This window comes from Protopterus annectens, chromosome 6.part0 (assembly GCF_019279795.1).
Source record: "Protopterus annectens isolate FY-2018-M chromosome 6.part0, PAN1.0, whole genome shotgun sequence".
NCBI classification, from domain to species: domain Eukaryota; kingdom Metazoa; phylum Chordata; order Ceratodontiformes; family Protopteridae; genus Protopterus; species Protopterus annectens.
Genome location: NC_056737.1, coordinates 428,627,623 through 428,646,111, shown reverse-complemented (window position 1 = coordinate 428,646,111; position 18,489 = coordinate 428,627,623). Strand labels below are relative to the sequence as shown.

Here is an 18,489-nt window from a genome sequence, read left to right as displayed (position 1 = left end):
CTTGTTAAAGTATCAAAACCATTAACAAAAGACTTGGCTCCCTCTATAAGATCAAACCTTTCCTTACTCCATTTGTTAGAACTGCTATTGCTTGCTCCCATTTACTTTCTACACTTTTCTCTGCCTCCTCCCTCCTCACTAACTTGAACAAGTCCACTCTTAGCAATCTCGCTAACTGTTACAACCATATCGCTAGATTTGCTACAGGCATGGCCTATAGGACCCATAACTGTCTCAACCTAAAACATCTGGGGTGGCTAGAATGGCCTAGCCTACATCAGTACAACCACCTTATAATCAACCATAAAGTTCTTAACCACCCTGACAAAACACCTGCACTAAAAAATATCATCAACCCCTACAGCAACCTGAGGTCACTTCACTGCTCTAATAAATTGCTGGTTCCAACATCTAAAAGCAACAATACTGCTGGTGACTATATATTTGTTGACTCTGTTGGCAAAACTTGGAACTCTCTTCTTACTGATCTCACTCTCGAACCCTCTCTTACTCAGTTCAAAAAAAGTCTCAAACTATACTATAAAATGCACTGGCAATGTACCTGTTCAAAACTCGACTAGCTCCTCCTCTATACTTACTGATTATGTTACCTTGCTTAGTCAAATTTGTCAACTTTATATAAAAAAAGTATGATATCTTACTTATTTGCTCAACTGGAGCCTGTAAACTGTGTATAATTTGTATCCTTTGTGTTTAAACAGTATGTTCCTCACAGCAAGAGGTTCTCCGGTTCGAGCCTCGGCTGGGGTGCCTTCTGTGCGGAGTCTGCATGTCCTCCCTGTGGTCACATGGTTTTCCTCCAGGTGCTCCGGTTTCCTCCCACATCCCAAAGACATGCAGTAGGTGGATTGGATACTCTAAATTGGCCCTAGGCATGAGTGCATGCGTGTGTGTGCCTGCAGTGGAAGGTTGGACACTGGGATGACAACTCAACACTGTAAAACTCCACTACCAATCATGAGTGGAAAGGTGATCTGCTGTGGTGACCTCTAACCGGGAAAAGCTGAAAGAAGAAGAAGAAGTGTTTAAATTGTATGTTACTAACTTGGAGCTTTTCTCCCACGGTCTCCACTGAAAGTGGACATGTATCCAGTCGGACTATCCCAGTTAACAGATGTAAAACAAAATAAATAAATAATAAATAAATAAATTAACACCTAACTAGATTATATAAAGCTTTCTACTGTGTGTACTACTAATACCTTAGAAATGTATAGAAATGTACAAACATTTGTGTACTCTGTTTTATTATTGTAAATATTATCTTGTAAAAATCTTAATTTTGCAACTGGAGCTTTTTTCTCCCCAGGCCTCCACTGAAAATGGGTTTCTGACACAGTGTAATTTCCCTGTCAACAAATGTCAATACATAAACAAATGATAGTTAAATGATAAGGAATTATCAACAAGAGTGCCTAGATCTCTTACAATAGTGCCTGACTGGAGGACATAAGTCTCAACCTGTCAGCTCAAGAAATCTGGACAAAGCCTAAAATTATAGAGGGATAAAGGCACAAAAATAGTGAGATATTTTAAATATTGTTCTTATAAACATAGAGGGTTGCTAGAATAACTGCATTCTGTTAGCGTGCAAGTTTCTGAAGGACATGAAGTCTGAAACTCAAATGTCAACCATTATTTATTGACTTCAGTCCTCAGTGATTTGCAAGAAGATCACAACTTTTATAAGGAACAGGCCAAAAATATGAGGCATAAATCTAGACATAATGTGAAAATCTGGACAACTGAGCAGTATGTTAGAAGGTCACTTCCTATATGGTAAGTGAAACTGTTCTGTTTACCAAAATGAACTATGCTACATTTTTTGCATTTAATTTGAGACCACTGTCCTTACAGCAGTTGTTGACTTGGTGTAATCTATGCTGGAGCAATTGTGAGTCAGTTAAAAATGAAATAACAACACCAAACTTACAGTCATTGTTAAACTTGGTTAACCATAAGTCAGGAGTGCTAGCTTGAAGATCTGAGAAATATTTGCCATATAGGCGATGGACTAAAACTGAGCCCTGTGGTTTACAACTGGTAATTTATTTTGCTTTCTGAAGTGGCATCTGTGACTCTTACTACATGGGTTCTATCAGACAACCTGTTTGCTGTCCACCACACAGTATAAGGGTTTCTAATCAGATTTACAAGTCTGTCAATAATGCCTGCATGAGGAATGGTGTCAAAGCCTTTGGCCAGGTCTAGGATGCTGTATGTACTGCATAACCACTATCCACTGCTTCAGTTACATAAGAAATTAATGAGGTTAAAGAGACAGGACCATCATTTAACAAAGCCAAATTGATGATGTTCCAGGGTTAAAAGACTTTAAATGTTCGGATTAATGAAATCTGAGATAATATGATCTATAGCTTTATATAATACATGGGGTTAGTGAAACTAATGATTCTATACATACCAGGGTCCATAGTTGGGCCACTATTGTGTAATGGCATTACAATGGCTGTTTCCAAGTTTCAGGAATGTAACCATTGGAGAGGCTTAGATTAAAGAATTTAAGTAGGGATTCAGAACGGTCATATTTGGCACTGATAATTAGGCAACCCTGTATGTTATCAGGGCACATGGATGAAGTATTCTTAGTTTTTGAGAGGGCTGTGGGAACTTGTACTATAGCAATTAAAGGAGGTGGTTGGGATTGTGGAACCGCTGGAATAGCTATAACTGTGAGTGGAGTAAATGTGCACTAAATGTGTTAGCTAGAATATTAGCTATTTCCTTGGGTCAGAGAATGTAGTATTATTGTGCATTAGCTCTGAACACTGTTGGGTGTTAGTTCTTAACTTTCTGACATAGTTAAAGAAAGATTTGCAGTTATTTTTGGTTTTATTGCCTTGCTTAGCTTTGAGCTTCTCTGATGGTTCCCTTATGGTTTTTGGTAGTTTGCATAAGTGTGCTGTTAAGGTAGGTAGAGTGAGATCTATTACAGGCATTAAGCAGTTTCCTTCTACTGTTGCATACTTTATTTATATGGGTATTCTACCACAGGAGTTTGTTTATAAATTTCTCATATTTGCTGTGGATATGGACTGCTCTATGAATACACGTAATCTGATGTTGTCAATTTTCATCCTGCACTTGACTGATGGGTTTGGATCCGAGGCATTGGATCCGACTCAGCCACTGTAAAAGCTTGTGGAAATTCAGAACTCTTGAGCATCTCCCTTACCCACAATGCATTCACCCCATTACTTCAGATCTCGTTTGCCCCCATTAGGTGAAAGATGTGCTTGTCTGACTCTTGAGCTACTGGGATAGATAAGTAATTGCGTTTTTTTCTTCTACAATAATTTTTCTTTAATGTTTATCTTTATTGTACTAACATACTGTAGATACTATCTGTAGTATATCTTTCTCCCTTTTTTCTCTCCCTTACCCTTCTATGTTTATCATAGCCTTACTACCTTTGTAGATAGTCTCTTCCCCCTCTTTCTTGTTTAAAAAAAAAATAGTTTTTTTCCAATATTCATGTTAGTTGCTTTGACCTCCAGTTTTGTCTTTACCTTTTGTGGTGTTTTTGCAGTTTATACTGTGTAGTTCCTATAACTGTTTATTCTTAAAGTGGCTGAAAAAGAAAAAAACACCTGCAGGTTTTAAGAAGTGTGGGAATTGCAGACAAAATATTACCTTTTCTGACTTGCACACCCTTTGTATCTACTGCCTTGGCCCCCTCCATCTGCAAGACAGTTCTGTGTTATGCCATGCCTTCACCCCCCCCCCCCCCCAGAGCATTAGTAGAAAGCAAGAACAAATGAATCTTGAAGGGGCTTTTACCACCTTCCTTTGGTGATGCCATCTATAGATAGTTGTCCAAAAAGGTGTCTCAATCATCTCCAAGCTCTTCTTCTGTTTCCTCTAAGACCTTGGAGAAAACTTCAAAAAGGTCTTTTTTACATCCAACAGCTTCCATGGATCCATCCAAGAAAAAGAAAATTAAATTATTGGATCCGACCCCCTTGGATCAAACAAAGGTAAAAAGTATATCTTCAGATTAGACTGTTTCTTCTGATCCAAAGGTTCCAAAAAGTTTCCAAAAACTAAGGATTCATTAGATCCAAAGACATTAGATCCTCCTAGAATACCAGACATACTTTCTAGGACAAGGTACTTCCCATCTGTGGACTCTGTCCCATTAAGATTGCCTTCCCCTTTTTTTCTCCTTCCAGGCAGTCCACTCAGTCTTCTAGAAGCCTCACTGTAGAAGATGTGAAGAGGGTAATGTGACAGATACTTTCAGCACAGCGCCTCCCAGTTGTTGCTTTGGTCTCTACCCCTTCAGTTCAGGAAGTGGGTTTGGAGCCCTTGGATCCGAGTTGTCCAGGCCCATCTCCTTCATGTCCTAAGATCACTGTATCCTCAGATCCAAAGTTCGCTCTGAGCCCTTCCATGCTATTGGATGCAAAGTGCTCTTGGAGTGGATTCTACCCAGTCGGATCCGAGGTGTTTCTGTCGACTCTGACAGCTTCTGAGCCATCTCTACTCCTCAGAGCTTCAGCAAAGGTTAGTTCAGCTCCAACTCCTGCCTTGGGGTGATTTTCTTGGAGAAGAGAAAGACCAAGGATCAGAAAGCCCTGCTTTCAAACCTAGGTTCCTATCCCTCTCCAGGAAGGTCAGCCTTAGCACTTTGTTGGGAGCTCTGTCAGCTTCCATGACCCAAACGGGTCCTATCCTCTCGGGTTCCATATCTTCCCCTGCTCTGCGTCAGGAGTATCAGCTAACCCTCCCACAGGGACAGCTGGTACCAGAACCTCAGGACACCCAATTGAGTATTTTTACCCTTCTGATACCTCCCCAGATTATCCCACTGAAGAGGTCCCTTGGAAGTGGAAATGTAAGAGGAAGCATCTGGATTCTCCTGAATCTGTCACAGACACACATTTTGAGGATGGCGAAGGATCATCATGGTCACCTCCTGCAGACATCTCATTTAGAGACATCCTCAGAATCCTAAAACAGAGAGGTGGCTGGAAGCCCAGAAATTCTTAATTGGAGGAATATGTGCTATTTGAGGCATTTGGTACCAGCCTATCTACATCTTGGATGATTCTGCCTGCTGGCAAGCTCCTTGAATTGGTCTCATGGTGAGTATGGAAGGAGCTTGACACAATTGAGCCCACACCAAGGAAGCTTGATAACAAATGACCCCTCTGGAAGACAAACAGTTCTGGCCCAAGAGACCCCTGTTGATGCCATTGTCATAGTGGCAGCCACTAGAAAAGAACTAACCAATGAAAGTTCCTGTGTTCATCCACCCAAAAAGGAGTCATGGGCAATGGACAGGTTTGGGAAGCATGTCTACACATCAGGGACCTTTGCCTTGAGGTCCCTGAACTATCTGGCACATTTCATCAGATTACAAAGGGATATGATAAAGGAACTCTCGGATACCCTTGCAGGAACCGTGTCTGAGGAGGTGAAGGACTCTGTCACCTCACAACTGGCAAACCTTCAATCAATATTGAACTCCAATGTGGCAGAAGGTACCTGAAGGGTAGTGGGGCAGTGGGTTCAGGCATAACCATCAGGAGACACACCTGGATGCACTTGTGTGACTTTGTGGAGCCTTTTAAGTCTACATTAATCAATGCTCCTTTTGACAGCACATCTCTCTTTGGCTCCAGAATGAAAGATACTTTGTCCAGGTGTAAGAAAAATAGAAAGACCTTTTCTGCCATGGGTGTGCATTTTTCCACCTCACAAAGATCCTCGAGAAATCATCATGGAGGTGGAAAGATGTGGTTCAAGAAATCACAAGGATTTTTCCAATATACATGTGGGGAGTCTTCCCCCAGAGGCAGAGGTGGATTCTCAAATGACAGACATCCTCACAGTAGAGGAGGCCCACAAAATCAATGGTCCAGAGAACCATTCTTTGGAAAACCCTCTCAGTGCTCCTGAATGGAGGGGGTCATTTGTCCCTACACAAGAGAGCCTGGCTGCAGATAACAAAAGATACTTGGGTGCAGAGGATCACATCCAGGGGATATATAATTTCATTTTCTCTTTCTCCTCCAATATCCAGGAAAATCTCTGATGTTCCACCCAATCAGAGTGTTCAAGCAGCCATTCAAATACAAAAGTTGCTAAACAAAAGAGTCATCCAAGAGGTCCCACCAGACCAGAAAGGATCCATAACTTACTTAAGAGTCTTTTTAGTACAAAGAAAACAGGGGACCGGAGACCAGTTCTAGATCTCAGCAACCTAAACAGATTTATTTGAAAGACAAATTTCCAGATCGTCATGGTTCAGTCCATTCTTGTATTTTTGGAAAAGGATGACTGGATATGCTGAATAGCTCTCCAGGATGCATACTATCATATAAAAATAAACAGGCTATCCAGGAGATTCTTATGCTTCTGGCTAAGATCTACTCATTATCAGTTCAGAGCACTACCTTTTGATCTCACCACAGCCCCCAGGGTTTTCCAGGTTCACCAAATGTATGGTAGCAGTAGCAGCTCATGTGGGACTGCAATGATTCCCTGTGTTTTCATACTTAGATGACTGGCTCTTTACCACTTCAACCACGCATCAACTCATTATGGCAAGAGAAGAAGTCATCCGTGCTTGTACAAGGTTAGGATAACCATAAATTTTGAAAAATCAAATCAAGAGCCATCTCAAATTCTAGAATTCATAGGAGTGCTACTAGATACAAGGTCAACAACAGCCTCCCTTCCCCTTCACAGAGTTCAAACTTGAAGGTCTCAAGTCAGCAAGATACTTTGCAGTACCGTGATCTTGGCTCACCTAGTTTTACAAGCTCTAAGATCAATGGCAGCAGTGATAATCTGTGTTCCGCTAGCCAGGTTTCAGATGAGATTTCTGCAATGGATGTTGGGATTTCAGTGGTTGATTCTTCAACTACCCTTCACCGCTCCAATACAAATTTCCACCTTGTATAAGAAAAGTGTGTTGTGGTAGATCCAATAGGATCAATTGCTACATGGTCATCCATTTGTCCCCTAGTAGCCAAAGACCATAGTAACCATGGATGCTTCCCAGCTAGGGTGTTGGGGGTATTACCTAGGAAAGACAGTCCAAGGCTTGTAGTCTCCCGGAGAGGCCAATTTGCTTATCAAAGTACTGGAGTTGACAGCAGTGCTTTTAGTGTTGCAAGTCTTTCAGGATGCTCTTCCATCAGGAATGATTGCAACTCAAACAGACAATATGTCAATGGTTTGGTAGATCAACAAACAAGGAAGAACCAGATTGTACTCCCTATGTCGAGAAGCACCAAGGGTGTGGCAATGGGCAATATCTTCCAACCGCTTTCTCTTAGCAACACATATTCCTGGGAAAACCAACATGCTAGCAGACAAGGTGAGCAGGTACATAATATTACCTCATGAATGGTCCCTCAACCAGAAAGTTGCAGAACAATTGTTCCACAAGTGGGGCCAGCCTTGCTGTGATCTCTTTGCATCTCCCCTAAACAAGTGCAGCCGGTATTTTGCTCTAATCCCCCTACAGAGGGAGTCACTGAGGGATGCTCTTCTCCATGACTGGCCGCCGGATTACTTTACACATATCCCCCAGTTCCTCTAATTCCAGAGTTCCCTGAGAGAGAGCTGCCAGGTTGAACACCAAGGTCATCCTCATTGCCCCCTTTTGGCCTCAACAGATTTGTTTTCCCTTCCTGTGGCCTCACTTAATTCACCAGCCTTGGATTCTGGACCCAGCTCTAGACCTCCTGTCTCACTCGACGGGCATGACACATCCAGACCTCTTGAACCTCAAGCTGACAGCTTGGTTTTTCCAATTCCAGTAATAGCCAGACAATTGATGCTTTCTTCCCCTTTTCATCACATCTTGTTGTCTTCCCTTAAGACATCCACTAGGAAACTTTACGCTAGTAAGTGGAAATGATTTGTACACTGGGCTATTCAAAAGCATGTAGACCTTTTCTCGTCCCAGTTAGTCATGTGCTGGAGTTCTTGACACTGCTTTTCAACCAAGGGGCTAGTTCTTCAACAGTGAGAGTCTATTTGGCAGAAATTTCTAATTTTCACATTGGATTTGATGGCCGTTCACTAGTCTCTCATAAACTATGTAAAGCTTTTTTGTGCTTCACAATTCTTCTTAAACCCCCTTTTAAAGATCACACACCACCATGGGATCTCAATCTGGTACTGCAGTCCTTGATTCTTCCACCCTTTGAGTCTGCCCAGGATTGTGACCTTAAATTTTTGTCTTGGAAGACCCTGTTTTTCGTTGCCATCACTTCCCACCAGACGAATTTCGAAAATTCAGGCAGTGTCAGTGAAAGCTCCGTATCTCATTTTCCATAAGGATAGAATCTTCTTACAAAGCAGTGTATCTTTTCTGCAGCATTAATCAATGTATTAATCTACCCGTCTTCTTTCTGAACTATTCCAGCAAAGGAGAATACTTGTTACATTTGCTAGATATGCATAGACAAATACATTTCTATCTTCATAGGACAAAAGATATTAGGATTGATCAATTGTTTGTATCCTTTTCTGACTTGAAATTGGGCTCACCTGTATCTAAAGTCACCTTAGCTAAATGGCTTACTGACTGTATTTCCTTTAAACAAATCAGGAATGACTTTGCCTTACAAAGTACAGGCTCATTCTACCAGAGTTGTAGCTACCTCTTCAGTTTTCCACTCAAGAGCTTCCATGAATGTTATTTGTTCAGCAGCAACTAGGGTGCTCCCTCACACTTTTATCTCTCATTATGAGTTGGATCTGGTGTCCAGAGGTAGGCATCTTTTGGCACAATGGTGCTCAGGAATATTCTTCCTTGAATCCGCCCAAGGTTCTAAGTAGCTGGGGACTCTGTCCCATCAGTCGAGGATGGAATGACAATTGACAAAATCAGATAAAAAAAGTTATGTACTTACCATAATGCTCCATTTGTGTTGTCTATTTTCATTCCTCCTCAACTTCCCTTCCACCAAGCCCCAACCTTTTTTAGGTTTATTCTAGAAGAGCAAGCGGCTATAACAGTTTATTTATATTGTTCCAACATTACCAGCTCCAGATGTGGCATTGCCTCTTCTCTCTCTCTCCTTATCTGAATTATACACATATATGTATAAAGTTGCAAGAGCACATCTTTCTTTATTGCTTGCAAACAAGATCTGAGGTAATGGGGTGGATGCATTGTGGGTAAGGGAGACGCTCGCGAGTTCTGGATTGCCACGAGCTTTTACAGTGGCCAAGTCGGATCCGACACCTCGGATCTGTACCCATCAGTTGAGAAGAAATGAAAATAGACAACACAGGTGGAACATTATGGTAAGTACATAACTTTGTTTTTTTAAGTGGGCCTGGACTTTGCAGTTCTTATTTGTCAGTACTTTGGATATCTCATGTATTTAAACTGAAATATGATTTATACTAATTTATAGTACACTTATTTGTATCATTCAGTGGACTGATGAGACAAAACAATGTCATAAAGAAAGTTATGGTTTGTAGGGGCCTAAAAACACCTTTTAAGTTATTTCTTTTTCATGGAAATTGCAGGCAGAAATTGCAGCCAGAGGACAGCGTTTTGATACTGTTAAGAATTTTGGCTACAAGCTTTCTACATCTGGACACTATGCTGCACCTGAGATAAAGCAATTATTGGTTAATCTGGAAGATGTCAGATCAAGTTTGAACCAGGTCTGGCAGGACCGAAACCTCAGACTAGCCCAGGCCCTTGATCTGCAGGTAATTTAAGCAAAGAAGAAAAATGCTGAAATTATACAGAGAGAATGGCATGTTTTCAAAATATTATTCTTGGCAGTCATAATGAATTGTTGCCTATAAGCAAAAAAGTAAAACTGCTTTTAAAATACTACATATTTCTTTTTGTACATTTTAACTAGGTTTCTTCTTGTGATCTGAAGGCCCATATGGATTCTATTATGATTTTTACTTTGTGTAAGCAGCCTTCAATAAGCCATTCCCCTTAAGTGCTCTGAAGTACATAATATGTATCACTTTTCTTACATACTTTCCCTTCAGCAGTTTCATATGGCTGATATTGCTGCCAACAAGAATGATAAAGCATCCTTCTGCCATTCATGTGCCTCTCAATCCACTGAGGTTAAAGGATAAGCAATAGGAAAAGGTCATTGTTAATACCAGACTGCAACCATCACTTCATGAAGACAGAATATTATGTTCTTATGGAAATATGCACATATAGCAGTGCATATCAGCTGTTCAGACTGTAGCAAAACTGTAAAAAATTGCCAGACTTGCCATTGAAATAAATGCCAAACTTTTCACAGTGCTGGTCTCAAAAAAAAAAAAACTTGCTTACTTGTGTATAATTAAATGCAGCCTTCAAAATGCTATTTTATCAACCAGCATGGGTTTCAGGCTTTTCTGACCTACTCCAATGGTGAACCCCTGAGTGACATCTAAGATCCAAGGATCAGTTTTGTATACCTAAAGATTGAAATGATACAAAAGCTACAATAAAATTGCTTACTACCCTTCATAAATTCAAAAATACACCAAAACTGTCATTTTATTACCTCATGATTTTGCCAGTACTTGTGTTCCCCAAGGTAAAATCAATCCTCTGGTAGTACAATTCTGAATACTCATTACTGCCTGTATCTGCTGCACTTCCTAGCAGTGATGTCAGATTACATGAGGCTCTTTAGTTATCAGTCTATACAAAGGACTGCTAAGCTAAACCTTCCTTGACTAAGCCATCTTCCTTGGAACTAGCAGCACTCACTGTGACTATAATCCTCTTAACAAATGCCCTCATTGAAAACATAGTATATTGATTTCCTCAGTTCATAATGATATTCTCTTCGTAAAAAAAATATGTCATACTGTTGCCTCTGCTGTGTGATCACTTCCCAAATAGTGTTTTGCAAACCATGTAATTCTTGGCATATATTGGTGTATTTTCACTGTGCATTTGACCTCTTTAGAAATGTCATTATTCACACTATGTAAAAGTTATACATAAAGCCACTTTCATTTTTAACATCATTACTCATTCAACTCAAAAGGTGATGCTAAAATGGCGTACATGTACTGAATATTTACTCATTCTGTGTGAAATCTGTATGTATTTAATGTTTCCTTTAATGAAGTAAGTTTCTGGAGCTTTCCTCCCTGAGCCTTCACTGAAAAGGGCCATCATGGCCAGTTAGACATCTCAGTAAACAAAAAGATATTTTTTTGCTTCTTTTTTCTTCCCTAGTATCATCCCAAGAGCCACCCCAATGCCCTATGTCCAAGATAGGTCTAGTGGCCACTCCAAGCATCCCCAGACTGTTACTGAATTTAAACCAAGGCTAGCATGGAAACTAAGAGCATCCTGGAGGGGTTCATACTGTCTAACTCTCAGCCAGGGAGGATTTATATTTTAGGACTTTCCTATTTTCTCATTGACATGCATGCTTAGCTGGCTTCAGGATATGTGAAATGGGCAGTGCTCCATCTCCACACTTTTGCATGAGGCTTTCATCAGCAAGCTGCCCTGTCCCTTCGACTGAGCACATTACTATTGGCTTCTTGGCCTCTAATAGGAAGCTCCTATTGCTCTGCATGCCCTGCCCACACATCAGCCTCCCAGCAGGATAGGCACACCCATCCTCCTTGCCGCTCCATTAGTCATGTGAACCACTAATCAAACCCGAATCAACTGGATAATAGTCAGAGCTTTATCCCTATGTGCCACTAGATACACAAAAAGTAAATCTATTAAGTAAATACAATCATTGTAGCTTAAAGTGTGTGTGTGTGTGTGTGTGTGTGTGTGTGTGTGTGTGTGTGTGTGTGTGTGTGTGTGTATGGTGTGTGTGGTGTGCGTCATGCTCTAGGTTTGAAGTACATTTTTGTGTGCACCTAGTATTTAATGCCTCAGTCTTATGGTACACATGAGTGCACATTGTATATATGTCTTGCCAGGCTTATAGTACATCTATACTTCATTTTCTATGTTTGTAGTACATCTGCATGCACACATTTCCGGGATTCAGAAAGAACTCAACTGCTCACAGTAACAGCTGTGGCCAAAAGGGATTGTTTCTGAGATGTGGGAAAATGTGATCTAGAGACAAGTTAACTGCAATCATTGAAAGGCCTCTTTGTTGCCTAATTAGGATATCTCTTCATCACCTGTAACTATCACAAGTGAAGATCGGCACTTTCCTGCAGTAGTCAGCAGTGGTGACCCATTCATCACGTTGGCATAGGCACTTCCCTTATTCAATCTGCACACTTTTAAACATACAGAGAAACATCTGCACATGTATACACACACGCGCACACATACACACACACACACACACACACACACACACACACACACACACACACTAAATCTGTCCCTGAGTTGACAAAAAGTCCCCAGTGTCTCTTCTGTTATCCCTGCCCTCAGAACTGATGGATCCTTATAGGCAGCTAATAATGGCAGCATTAGAGTGTCGTTCTTCCTTTTATTCATAATGCACATGATGATGCTAGATCTGGTACTCTATTGTCACTTATTAATATATCATGTACCATTACAGTTAGTGAATGATGCCACTGACTTGTCAAACTGCTTTCTGTGCCAATGGTGCAAGGATTGATAGTGTTCCCTTTTACATTAAGATGTTTATTTTGTAAGACCTAAGTAATATGTTAAGAGTATCCATGGTAGTATCCATCTGGTGGTGGCAGAGAAGACTAGCATGATATGAAAAGATTGCATGTGTGTTGAGTGTTCAAATCCCCCCCCCCTTTTTACTTTAACTTTTCCCCCTAAGATATTATGTAATATTTATTTATTTTTCAATTTTAAAGTAAATAGAATCAGATAATTTAAAAAATCATCACTGGTGTCTAGTATCATTCTGCCCCCACACCTTTTCATGCTGCAAAATGTTCTATTTTCTTTTCAAGTGCCTTTAGGCACAATATAAGAGTATAATTGGTGTCTAGTGCTCTCCACTCCCAAAACTGTAGGATTTGTTGGTTTGTCTTGGGAAGTATGGAGGTGTGACAGCCCCCCCATACATACATTCATACATAAACACATTTATGCACAAACACACACACAGACCTCCCACAAAATCGCATTCACAGACACACTCACTCATTTTCCCATACACGCACACACACACACACACACACACACACACACACACACACACACACACACACACACACACACACACACATACGTGTACCTGAGGCCACTTATCCACCCACCAATACCTGGCCATTAAACTCCCTGGCACTTACTTCTAAAATGATCTCACCCACTTGAAGCAGTGGGTAGAAGCAAGTGTTTCACCATGTTGAGTAGCACAGCCAACCAATGTAATTTATACAGCTGAGCAATTTGGCTGTGTAAATGCCTTACCATAGGCATTTCAGGGGTGGAGGGCACATAGTTAATTAGCATAGGCCTCTGTCCCTGAATCCCTCATTAGCATTAGCAGTAGGCATCGAGACAACCTATTCCAGTGCTGCATTGCTTTGTGGTACATCACTATGGTAGGGTTGTCTCTGAAATGGAAATGATTATTGAGAAGTGTACATCAGGTTTACACCTAATGGTAACCTTTCTGAATCTGCCTCATTGTATTTCATGTCTTGGGCTTTATTACGTCTCTGTATGTCCATTTTATTTAATATCCAAGGCTTGTTCTACAGTTACATTTGCAGAAAACAGTATATTTTTCAGGTTTATAATATATGTTATATATGTTTGTGCAAATGCTACAGTGGTATATGGATAATGGCAAATGTTTGATGTGCGTTACATGCCTCTTTACCACAGCCTTGTGAGGCTATGTGCTTATCTGTTCTTAAGTTATATATGTACACGTGTATTATCTATTTATCTATATGTAATACGTGTGTGTGTGTGTGTGTGTGTGTGTGTGTGTATATATATATATATATATATATATATATATATATATACCTACATATATATATATATATATATATATATATATATATATATATATACCTACATATATATATCTCACATCATGTTGAAAACAAGCAAATGAAACTCGTCTGAGAGGAAACAAGTTCAACTAACTCTGCTACAGTGTGATGTAATGAGACTCGATGATTTGTGATCGACATTATGGTACTCAAGGAAAGGCAACTCCACCATCTTGTAAATACATATTCAGACAGAAAAAGATATAATTATATACAGTGGATATAAAAAGTTTACACACCCCTGTTAAACTCACAGTTTTTTTGTGATATAAAAAAAATGAGACCACAATAAATAATTCCAAAACTTTTCCACCTTTAATGTGACCTATAACCTGTACAATTCATTTGAAAAACAAACAAATCTGTTAGTGAAAAAATATAAAAAATAAAAAAAGTACAATAAGCTGGTTGCATAAGTGTGCACACCCTTAAACTAATACTTTATTAATGCACCTTTTGATTTAACTACAGCATTTAGTCTTGGGTAGGAGTCTATCAGCATGGGACATCTTGACTTGGCAATATTTGCCCACTCTTCCTTGCAAAAGCACTCCAAATCTTTCAGATTATGAGGACATCTCTTGTGCACAGCCCTCTTCAGGTCAGCCCACAGATTTTCTATTGGATTCAGGTCTGGGCTCTGGCTGGGCCATTCCAAAACTTTAATTTTCTTCTTGTGAAGCCATTCTTTTGTTGATTTAGATGTATGCTTGGGGTCATTGTCATGTTGAAAGGTGAAATTCCTCTTCATCTTCAGCTTTCTAGTAGACACCTGAAGGTTTTGAGCCAAAAGTGACTAATATTTGGAACTGTTCATAATTCCCTCCACCTTGACTAAAGCCCCAGTTCCAGCTGAAGAAAAGCAACCACAAAGCATGATACTGCCACCACCACCATGCTACCTAAATCCCAGCCCTATATAACCACCAATTACAACCCAGTAGTTCATTACTCAGAGCTGTTTTGTAGGTCAGTCTATTAACTGAATCCACCCACATAGAACCACCCAGTAGCCTCCTAGACAATTTGATAAACAATCCTTTCTTTAATTCATCCAAGTTTTTTTTAATAAGGTGTGACCATTATTTACTTATTTGGTAATGCCTCCTCTGTTCTAGTGCATGTTTTCTACTCACTACCTTAAGGCATTGCATTTCCTATACACTTTATCTATTCGTTTACCTCTTCTACTGTTCCAAGTATCTAGACTTCCTAAAAATATGCTTCAACCCTATGGGGAACTCTCTAAATTAGTAGTCCTACACATTGCCGTATCTTCTCTCCTTTTAATTTTATTCTACCTCACCTCTTATAATTGCCTGTATCTGTCAGCCAATAATCCTCCTTGGCAAACCTCCTCAGTACTCCACCCAGACAACTCAGTAAACTTTACCATTGCTCCAAGTCTGTTCTGTATCAACTACCTAGACTATCATGTAAATAAATTCCAACCCCCACCAAACACTTCTCTAACTTGTCTAAAACATGCTAACTAAAATTTACCAAACTACTATTACACCTCTTAAAGCAATTATGCCAATCTGGTGATGTTCACCCTAATCCTGGCCCCATCCCACTACAAAACACAGTTAATTGTCTTATCACAGCCAGCTGTTCTCAACTTCATACTAAAAACAAATATTTTCTTCTTCTTCTTAATATGAATGTAAGAAGCACTATTAATAAAGTTTGTGATCTATATGCTTTACTTTCCCTCTATTCTCCTGGCATTGTAATACTAACAGAAACTTGTCTAAAACCCACCAATAATAACAATGAATTTGCACCTCCTGGATATAATATGCTACATAAGTCCAGGTTAACTAAAAAGGGAGAGGGGTAGCTATTGTTTTTAAAGATCACCTAACATTAGATTACATTGATCTAATCATTCCTGACTTTGGAAATTCAGAACTAATCTTTAGCAAATTAAAATCAACCCAAAAAAATATATCAACATCATTGCTGGTTATATACCTCCAGGAAACCATATTCCCACATTGGAAGACACACTACAATGGTCCTCTACTTACCTCCCACAGGAAGCAGTACTGATGGGTGACTTCAATATTAATTCAATAGATTGCCCCTCTCAGAACCCAACATCTCATATTGATCTACATGGGTTCACCCAGCTTATTACATCTACCACTAGAACTGACAAATCTACCAAACGCCAATCTATCCTAGACTGGGTTCTGGTTAACATTCCTTCCTTATCATCTCAGGCAGGTTGTCTTCCTGATGGACTAAGTGACCACATATCTACTTTTCTTGTACACACCAGTACATTCCACAATAACCAGATCACATACCAGACTATTAGAAACAAAAAAGATTTCAACCCACACAGATTCATCGCTGCCCTAAACTGTTGTAACTGGGACTCAAACAACTTTCCCTAGAAGATGCTGTTAACTCCTTTAACACTACATTTTTAGATATTTTAAACTGTCATGTTCCCCCCAGAACCATCAGAGTTAAGACCAATTATGCCCCCTGGCTGAGTAAAGAGCGTAGATCCCTTCTTAAATCTAGAGACAAGGCCTTGGAACAATATCATAAATTTAAAACCCTAACTACTAAACAAACATTCCTAGAACTTCAAAACAAATCCAAAAAACTTATAAAACTATTCAAAATTAACTACTACCATAATATTCAGAAAAAACATCACAACAATCCCCAAAAGTTTTGGGCTGTAGTCAAAAATATACTATCACCAGGTAAAACAACAACCCCATCTCCAAGCTCAAACAGCGACTCTAATAACATAGCAACTCAATTTAATAAATACTTTACAGAAACTATCTTAGCTCTTGCCAATTCCTGTAACAGCTCCAGTAACCTTGCCCCTGTTTTTCCAAGCCCAGCAACACCCCCCCCAAAATACCCCCAACCAATTTACATTACAACCAGTGTCTGTAGATGCCATAAAAAAATTACTGCTTAAATTTAAACCTACTACCCTAGCTGCAGATAATCTCCCTGCAGAATATCAGATTGCCACTGAAGGAATACCATATCCTGTAGCAATACTCATTAATAGATCCATAGCTGAGAGCACAGTACCTGTTACTGGAAGATCTCCCACATTATTCCCATACATAAATGATTCAATTCCACTGAACCTAGCCCGATTGCCATTCTATCTTCATTTTCTAAAATCCTAGACAGTCAGTCATACTCAACTCATGGATTACCTTCACACCCACAAATTACTATCTACCACACAACATGGTTTCCATCCCTATCACAGTACCACCACTGCCCTACTCACCTTTTCTAACACAGTTATTGACTTTAGAAATCAAGGACAATTTGTATCTGTCATAGTTTTAGACTTGTCCAAAGCCTTTGATATGGTAAATCATAACAAACTGATTGATGTCCTATCATGTCTAAATCTTTCCAGCTGCTCTATCAATTGGTTTCAAAGCTATTTATCTGGATGTCAGCAGGCAGTAGTTTGGCAACACCACCTCTCTACTCTCTTACCAGTTACCTTAGGGGTCCCTCAAGGCTCCATCCTTGGACCTCTACTCTTCTCCCTCTTCACCAATCAACTTTCCAACTCCACTCCTCATGCCTGCATTATACAATATACAGATGATTCTACCCTTATATGTGCAGCTTCCTCCCTAGTAGACCTTCACACCATAACTCAGGATTCATTCCTATCTGTAGAAGCATGGCTAATCAAATCAAACCACATTGTAAACCCCAATAAAATAATTCTCTTTTACCCTTCTAGAACTCCCTCTTCTCATTTCACATTCAACTTGGAGTCCAAAAATAAAACCTTTATTGCCCCAGTAACACATACAAAACTGTTAGGCATTGAAATTGACAATAATCTGAAATTTGACATCCACATTGTTTAAATTATTAAAAAGGCTCACAAGAAAATAGGTCTTCTATACAGAAACAAGCAGTTCCTATCAAACTCCACAAAAATGCTATCGCCCGTACATACCTTCTGTCAACTCTCTTATATGTCTCCCCAATACTAACCAACCTCCGTAAAACTAATCTTATCAGACTTGAATCTTGCTACAATAAAATTGCCAAATTTGCTACTAATGCCTCACATAGATAACATCACTGCACTGCACTTAAACAACTTAACTGGCTTGAATTTCCTCAGTTGGTACATTACAACCAACTTATTCTTGCCCACAAGATCCTACACCAGCCAGATAAAATCCCTGCTCACAACAATATAATACAATCATATACCACTATCAGACCCCTGTGCTCTAGTAACAAAGTGTTGTTAAAAGCTACCAAAGCTAACAACTCAGCTGGTGACTCTCTTCTCCAATGTTATTGCTAAAGTGTGAAACAAACTCCCATCCAATATTTCCTCTGACTGCTCTTTGGCACAGTTTAAAAGGCTCCTAAAATCTCACTTTATGGAAAACTGGCTCTGTCTTTGCTATCATCCTGGATAATTATGAGCTCTTTATATCTAACTACATCTGTTATATTTGTTGCTACTTTACT

General features: G+C 39.7%; 1 protein-coding gene across 1 annotated transcript in view; it reads left to right on the top strand.

Annotated features, from left to right (window-relative positions):
- The window catches only part of SPTBN5 (spectrin beta, non-erythrocytic 5), a 1,783,454-nt gene that overhangs the window by 1,205,396 nt on the left and 559,569 nt on the right, over positions 1-18,489 (top strand). The window contains exon 46 of the mRNA XM_044073536.1: positions 9,547-9,735. Coding sequence (XP_043929471.1) covers positions 9,547-9,735 — 189 coding nt within the window. The remainder of the gene's footprint in view (positions 1-9,546; positions 9,736-18,489) is intronic.